Here is an 8,714-nt window from a genome sequence, read left to right as displayed (position 1 = left end):
TAAAGCTCTTTATGGAATTCTTTAAAGACTGATCTTGTGTACAGATCAACAGCTTGTTGTTCCATTTGAACATTTAACTTCAAAACATGTCATGTTTCAAGAGATTGAAAGTCTTCCTATATTTCCTCATCCCTCTATAATCAAGCGCCTTCTAGTACTGCTTGAGGAACTCATGGAGAGGCAATGGCTCATTCAAGAATCCTTCGAAGTAAGATTTTATATTCTCGATTCATTGAATCATCGTCATTGTAAATAGTCTCCAAAGTACAAACATTATTTGGATTTTTATGCTTTAGGTGACCGAGGATATCAATAGGTTTCATACGTTTTGGGACATAGGGCTTTCGATCACCATTTCTTCGGGAGCCATACTGCATAAGGATATGTTAACAAACTATCTAGTAGTAGGTGATTATGACGAAACATACAAATTTTTTCAAAAGTCATTTTTTTTTCGATGTTTAGAAATTGGTCTACACAGGCCTTGCACTATCCCTTCTCAAGTTAAAACCCCAAAAAAAAAAATCAACATTTTTGCTTTGAGAAATCATTTTTAAATTTTATGGCAATCTAACTTCAGAAATATCCACACACCTTATTAGTGTAAACCAAGTGTAATAATAATAAAGTGAGTCTAAAAATTAACCGAGTCGTCCTAAATATCTCTTAAGCCGGGTCAAACAAGATATATGTCTCCTCAAAACACTCGCTCACTCTACTGTGATAAGGTGCTTCTTCTGAAAAATGGGGTTCAGTCTCACTTCTTCGCCTTCTCACCTCTGCAGTGACCACCAATCTCTCTGCAACTCTCTATCTCCATCTCACAATCTTCAATTCACTTCCTCTCTATCTTCATGGAGACCCAGAAACTTCAACTCTCCTCTCAAACTGATAACTACCCAGAAATCTCAACCAAGAACTTCTTCTTTATCTTCTCTACAAGTTTCTGTACAAGACCCTCAAGACTTACCCAAAGAAACATCTTCATCCATAGAGTCTCAGAAAACCCCAAATGGACAAGCAAAACATCATATTTGGGTAAACCCCAAAAGTCCAAGAGCATCACAACTTCGACAGTTATCTTATGATTCCAGGTATGCTTCACTAGTAAAAGTTGCAGTAGCTTTGAATTCATGTGATTCGACTGAGGAAGATGTTATTAAGGTTTTGAATAGTTTAGGTGAAAACCCATCTGAACAAGATGCTGTTATTGTTCTTAATAATATGGAAAGCCCTGAAACAGCTCTAATTGCTTTGAAATACTTCCAAGAGAAATCGAAACCTAAGAAAAGAGTTATTCTTTATAATGTTACTTTGAAAGTGTTTAGAAAAAGTAGGAATTTGGATGGAGCAGAATTGTTGTTTGATGAAATGCTTAACAAAGGTGTTCTACCAGATAATATTACATTTTCTACTATAATTAGTTGTGCAAGGATGTGTTCTTTGCCTAATAAAGCTGTGGAATGGTTTGAGAAAATGCCGTCTTTTGGATTGAATCCTGATGATGTTACGTATTCAGCCATGATTGATGCTTATGGAAAAGCAGGAAATGTTGATTTGGCTTTGAGTTTGTATGACCGAGCGAGAACTGAGAAGTGGCGCATTGACTTGGTTACGTTCTCGACTTTGATTAAGATTTATGGTGTATCGGGAAATTTTGATGGGGCTTTGAATGTTTATGAAGAGATGAAGGCTTTAGGTGTCAAACCAAACTTAGTTATCTATAACACGTTATTAGATGCTATGGGGAGAGCCAAGAGGCCCTGGCAGGCGAAGATTGTTTATAGAGAGTTGATTAAAAATGGGTTTTCTCCTAATTTTGGAACTTATGCTGCTCTTTTGCGGGCTTATGGTAGAGCTCGTTATGGTCAAGATGCATTGAGCGTATATAGAGAAATGAAGAAGAAGGGTTTAGAGTTGAATGTGGTTCTCTACAATACTATCTTAGCAATGTGTGCTGATATTGGTTTCACTGATGAAGCTATTGAGATTTTTGAGGACTTGAAGAAGTCTGAAACTTGTGAGCCTGATAGTTGGACTTTTTCTTCTTTGATTACCATATATTCGTGCAGTGGAAAAGTTTCAGAAGCTGAGGAAATGTTGAATCAGATGCTTGAAGCTGGTTTCGAGCCAAATATTTATGTGTTAACGTCACTTATACAGTGTTACGGAAAAGCAAATCGAACGGATGATGTCGTGAGAACGTTTGATCGACTAATAAATCTGGGCATAACTCCGGACGCTAGATTTTGTGGTTGTCTTCTAAATGTGATGACGCAAACTTCTAATGAAGAACTGGGAAAGCTGATTGGATGCATTGACAGGGCAAACCCTCAACTAGCTTCTGTTGTGAAGTTGTTGGTAGAGGGAGAAACAGTTGATGGAGCGTTCAAACAAGAAGCTACGGAGCTATTTAGTTCTATAGGTAGAGAAGTAAGGAAACCTTACTGTAATTGCTTGATTGATCTTTGTGTTAATCTTGACCTATTGGAAAAGGCTTGTGAATTATTAGAAATAGGGCTTTCGCTTGAGGTATACACAGCTATTCAGACTAAATCGCCAACACAATGGTCTTTACATTTGAAGAGCCTCTCTCTTGGAGCTGCGCTGACAGCATTGCACGTGTGGATGAATGATTTAACCATAGCAATAGAGAATGGGGAGGAATTGCCTCCGTGCCTTGGAATTAATACTGGTCATGGTAAGCACAAGTACTCTGAAAATGGATTAGCAACTGTTTTTGAATCCCACTTGAATGAATTGAATGCGCCATTTCATGAAGCCCCAGAGAAGGCTGGTTGGTTCTTGACAACTAAAGTTGCAGCACTATCATGGTTGGAATCAAGAAAAATACCTGAACCTGTTGCTTAGATTGTACATGGAATCTTATTTGATATTGTTGCATACAGTCACTGCAACTTGTCTCAATATTTTTGTTTCCCTTTCTTGGTTTTGTTGCTTCTCTTAGATATTTTTTGTAAGTTTTAGATGAGTTCTAGCTAATCCAAATTATTTCTTTGTTATTACATGGCTTCATCCTTTTTATCAGTTTATCATTTTGGTGTTGGACTCTGGTCTTATTCTAGCGTTTCACCTTGTGTCCTAGAATATTCGCAGGTCTAATGTTGTTTGAATTGCGCCTTAAAACTCCGAAATATGAAACTTCACCATGCATTAACCAGAATTACAATATGAAGATATTCCACAGGTAAAAGATCACAATTTCCAGTTCTGGTAACTTCTTATTACTACAGGCTTGAACCTGAATGACTTGATAATAAAGGAAAAGACGAGGTGAAACTACACTGACCACAGCTTCAAGGCTGTAAATCCAGTCTGACACCTACAATGTCATTATCCTTCCCCAATCAAAGTGGTCAGCGATGGGAGGAGTTGGAAGCATTAAGGGTACGAGTTCCTTTGTCTTTCGATTATAGTAGGAGATAAGACCATCATGTGATTGTATGAAAATGAAATCTGTCCCTGAAAGAGCTTCAATGTAAGAACCTGGACATACATAAGCCTAAGGTATCGAGACCTTCTTTTCCGTCCATTCAATACTGCCAACACTGCCAGTGGCTTCGTCAATTTCAGATAGAAATTCACACATCCATAAAGAAGAAGTTTTCTGATCATCTGACATACTCTTTAAGATGGCTACTTTCGCATCGACTTCCATCAGCATGGACCGTATGCGTGGTAAAGATTCCATGAACTCATCCTCGAGAGATGGTTTTAGTGGAGTGCAATTGACCTCTTCCTTTCCAACATCAAACCCAAGTATATTTCCAAATGTCGACACAGTACGATTCTGTATCTCGCCGTCCAAATATAGAGGACCGTCCACAAAGGCAAACCTGTCTCTAACAACGAGGTCGATTGGTTCCGATCTTCTCCATTTATGTTCACCCGTGGGCCATGTACGATCTCGAACCGTTAACACCTCCACAAACAGACGCTTATCATCACCGTCTTCTTTTTCAGGAGGAGCAGGCACATTACTTGAAATGCATATGACTTTATGTTTACTGCTTTTTGGATCAAATCCTAAAGCGATGGACTCCACTTGGCGCTTTCCTCCTGCACTTGTCCAATCCAAGGTGATGTATCCCCAGTGATAGGATTATACAAGAGAAATGCATCCTTAGCGGCAATACATACCACGCCATTCACTGCTTGTCTTGGTAATCCTTGAGGACGCTGTAATGCTAATCTCCTGACAACATAATTTAACCCTTGAGGTGAAGCAGCAGCAGTTGTTAATGTAACAATTCCTTCTCCTTCTCCTCCTCCTCCTCCTGACACACGGTGGTGCTGGATGGATAATAGTGATCTTCTAATGTTTGTCAACCGCTCCTCCGCCTCTTGTAGCTGTAGGAGTCTCTGCAGCGGCAACTCAACATCTGTTCTGATTAAACAGGATGGAAATAAATGTTCTGCAGCAGGCCTTCTATCTGTTCCACTGGCTGCAGAAAAAAGAGCCGACATTTTTAGCAATGCAGGCCTTCCATATTCAAGACCACGAATCATCGAAAATGCTTCTGGACTCGAAAAAATCTTTCTCACCATTGCTGTTCTCGCCATCTTTTCTCTCTCAATCAGCAGTTAACAGAAGAACCCTGAACCCCAAAATCTCTCTTTCTCTCCAAATCAGCAGCTACCACCCTAACCCTAACCCTAAAATCTCTGACAATCCTTTTTTAAAAACGGGAATTTGGTTGTGCACACGTACGTTTTGCAAATGGGCTTACATTTTGCAATGACTGTATACTGTCCGATTATTAACCGTTTGCAGCGTGTCTTTGCCTGGACAAATGAAATGGTAGCCATTTGCAGTCTCAAAATTGATCCAAGTGTTCATGTATTCCTTTTCAACTTTAATGTGATTGATACACTAACCTACAACTTATTTTTTCTATTTTCCGTATGTGTTGTACTTTCTTTACAAATCTATGGCATGCTTGGAAGATGACATGAAAATCTCAGTTTTGGATGGGAAGCAAGTGCATGTTGCAGAGCCACGTCCACTCTTGCACCTTCCTGGAACAAGGCATCATATAACAAACAAATGAACCGAGATAACTCTTCTTCATCATCCACCAACTCTTGTGCTTTATCTGGGTCGCCGTCTTCCCAGTCACTGCCTGGACTTGGGGGTTTCTGTTGCATATCATCCGCTTCTGTTTCTTCGTCTCCTATCTCAAATCTCCCATTATCTAGGGTGTTGAACTCACCTGACCGATGAATTGCTGCCAACTGTGTCTCTGGTCCGAATGCCCCGCTGCAAATTATTATTCTGTCTCTCCATGTTCCAGTCATCCAACGAACATCATCTGGTGATAAATGAATTGATGGCACTGTCCTCATATACGCCCCGATTTCCTGGTCATCCTCCATGACTTGTGTCTGTCGCCCAGTATACCTATGGACGACGCACCCAATCGGGAAATTCGGCTTGTATGCAATCAGATCAGCTACAGTCATAACTTTTGATAGGGCAGTTGTTTCTTTCCTGCTGCGACCCTTGACCAGTGACATAAAACTCAATTTAACACTTTGTAAAAACCTATCCGCCAGTTCCCCAGGTTCAGCAACCACAAACACATCATTGTGCCAACTCATTATCGAGCCAACTGCATCATTTTGAAGTGCCAAATGTATAATGCCAACTTGCGGTGAACTTTGAAGTTTTTCCTGCAATGATTGGAGAGGAGCTGAGAGCTCTCTAGGCCGCATAAGAGATTTTGGTGGTGAACCAGGTGAATTTCCAGTTTGACACCCGTCCAAGCTTGGTGGAGCAAATGGACTAGACGGGAAGCTTCCAGTAAACGAAGGTGATGCAAATGGTGTAGCAAATGTTGTCGCAGGTGCAGGCTTTGAGAACCCCAACATCCTATTTACAGATGATATCGTTATGCCAGTTCGTGCACGAAATGTCTCCAGGGACCGGGCATGATAAACTGCTCTCCCTGAATCCGGACCATGAGAAGCTTCCACAAGTAGTACCTGACGCCTCCGACCCAAAGAAGGGCTTCTCTCATCAATCACTGTGTTTGAAAGGTTTGTTTTACGACCACATGGGGAAATCAACTTGTCTAAATCGTCAGTAAGAAGCAATCTATCACATACATTCTTGAAGGCCTCGGAATTTTCCTCGATGTATTCCTGTCTGGCACTTTCCAACTTGAGCCATATAGTAGGATCTGTCTCATCCAGCTCCATGTCACATCTTTCGTCAACTGGTTCAAACCGAAAATATTGTATTTCAGGAAGTAATGGTAACAACGTATTCAATTCTTCGTCTACTCGATTTGTTGAGCATGCACTCTCAATCAAAACCTGCCCAGTATCCAGATGACGCCACCTACCTTTTCGAACCTTTGTCGGGACAGAACCACATCCAACAGAGACTAAACAGTCAATTTTTGCATCTGGCCATAGCAGTTGTGCCTCTCTTAAAAATAGTTGGATTATTAGCCACAATTGCACCATCTTGCCAGCGGTTCCCATCATCCGAGAAATCATCAAGATAATATGGAGCAGCTGATGATGCTCTAATAGCCTGCCATATATGATGCTTACAGCTTCCAAGAAAAGCACAATGCTTAGTACCAGTACCAGCACCATCTGCCGCAACAGCCTGGATGCCTGCAGGATACTGATAATTGCGGAACAAAAAAGGCTGTGCTGGTGATACACTGACGAGTGCCGATACTGCAAAAACTTTGGGAATGCTTTTCGCAGCCGACTCTATTAAAAGGTCACCTTCCTCATCAGCGCACATCTCTTTCAGCATTTGCTCAAATTGATCAGCACTGTGTTTAGACCCGTGTACAACAACTCTAAAGCTCCGAGATGAGCTTTTGCGAATTTGATCCAGCTTCGTTGACAGGTTCAGCAAACACACGTTTCCCCAGATTCTTGTATATCTCCTCGCACTCATCCAAGGTCATTTGTTTGATTCCAAGAGCAACAGCAAGCATACCACCAGTGGATGTGCCACATATGAGGTCAAACATCTCATGTATACGCTTCCCTGTTCCTTGCTCAATCTGTTTAAGCATCTGGACAGTTGCCAGACCTCTCATTCCACCACCATCCATTGCAAGTATGCGCAAACCTTGCTTTGCAATTGGCCTTGCTCTCGATGCTCGCCTCAGATTCTCATTCTCCCCGAGGATCGCCAAAGCACGAGCAGCAGCTTTATAGACGCGTAGATCGGATGTCCCCATAAGCCGTAGTAAAAGTTCACGCAAACTTTCAGAGGCAACTAGAGTGTGACGGTTCTCTAAACAGAAGGCCAAGTTACCAACAGCAAAAAGAGCTAATCTTTGCACCTCAGTGTCTCTGTGGGCACATAAAACTTCCAGAGACCTCAAAACATCTTTGGTTAATATCTTTCGAGCGACATCATCAGAAGTAAAAGCCAAGTTAACCACTACTTGCAACACCAATTTTAATTCTTCTTGCCCCATAGTAGATCTCATTAATAATGACTCAATGGGCTGCATGATGTCCGACTTCATCAACTGCATGGCAACAGAAACATCTGCTGCTAGTACTGAAAGAGCATAGCTTGCTTGTTCAATCACATGTGGGTTATCACTGCTCATCATACTTATGAGTTGCTGCACGACATTCTCATCTTTACCAACGACGACACGATCCCCATCATCTTGCATGATTTTGGCCATGGCAGATGCTAGTAAAGGATGATGACAAGAAGAAGATCGGAAAATAAGAGACAAGAAAGCACTCAATCTGTGTCTAGATGCATTGAAGTAGCTAGAACTGTTCTCCGTCTTAATTTCTACATCTACAGATTTCAAACTGCTGTCATTTCCTTTGATCCTTATATTTGCAAAAGACAAGTGGCGGAGCTTGTGTAAGGGCAATATTTCTGGCAAAAACTCGATGGGATTGCCGAATAGCTTGAGAGTACATAACTCTGACATAGCTCTGAAATCAAGAAGAGGACGGACGAGTCTGTTATGTTCCAGGGACAATTCCACTAATCCAACGCACTGCCTGAGCTCGGCAGGGACAGATGCCAGCATATTGTGATCAACCGTCAGTACTTTCAAGGTTGTCAGTTCGCCGAGCTCTGAGGGAAGCTGCGTTAACTTATTATTATCAAGATATAGATTCTCAAGAAGTGGCAAACGGGTTAACTCCACTGGAAATACCGATAAGCTGCAACCGGAGATTGTCAGACAAGCAACGGATTTCCAATGCTCGGACAAACTCATCAATCTGTGGTGATGCTTCTAAATTAGATCGAATCAAACGAGTTAAAACCCTGTTGTCCTGAACCAATAGCCTTGGACAAAGTAATCGACCGTAATGGCTCTCTTGTTCTTCTGAAAACATTCATATCAACACCAACATTGTCTTTTTCATCATCGTTGTTATCCTTTCCTGCAAGTTGAGATTGTAACTTAAGTGCAATTTGATTTTCATCGTCATCGGCAGACAAATCTAGTTCAACACGTAAACCTGGATCATCTTGGAAAGAACCGGCATCAGATACTGATGGTGATGAAACTGAAGATTCATCTACATTAATATTAGTATCATTATCACCATAAACTAATGTTAGACGGAATATTTCTGAAGATCGCTTCCATCCTAAACCCCACGACATTTTCTCTCTAAAGCGACAATTTCATCAATAATGTCCAATTTGGGAGATTGGACTCCTATTTATAGGTTAT

The 8,714-nt window shown here is 41.1% G+C and overlaps 1 protein-coding gene and 1 pseudogene across 1 annotated transcript; one reads left to right on the top strand and one right to left on the bottom strand.

Annotated features, from left to right (window-relative positions):
* The first annotated feature begins 704 nt into the window (after positions 1 to 704).
* On the top strand, positions 705 to 3,026 carry LOC113348467 (pentatricopeptide repeat-containing protein At4g16390, chloroplastic-like). The gene has a single exon (XM_026592245.1). It carries the CDS (start codon positions 745 to 747, stop codon positions 2,869 to 2,871), a length of 2,127 nt encoding a protein of 708 aa, XP_026448030.1. The 5' UTR covers positions 705 to 744; the 3' UTR covers positions 2,872 to 3,026.
* Positions 3,027 to 4,950: 1,924 nt separating this feature from the next.
* Positions 4,951 to 8,644, bottom strand: LOC113351642 (annotated as a pseudogene).
* Positions 8,645 to 8,714: the final 70 nt, after the last annotated feature.

This window comes from Papaver somniferum, chromosome 2, assembly GCF_003573695.1.
Source record: "Papaver somniferum cultivar HN1 chromosome 2, ASM357369v1, whole genome shotgun sequence".
Classification (NCBI taxonomy): Eukaryota; Viridiplantae; Streptophyta; class Magnoliopsida; order Ranunculales; family Papaveraceae; genus Papaver; species Papaver somniferum.
The sequence above is the reverse complement of the archived record's forward strand: the minus strand, read 5'-3'. Positions and strand labels throughout refer to the sequence as shown.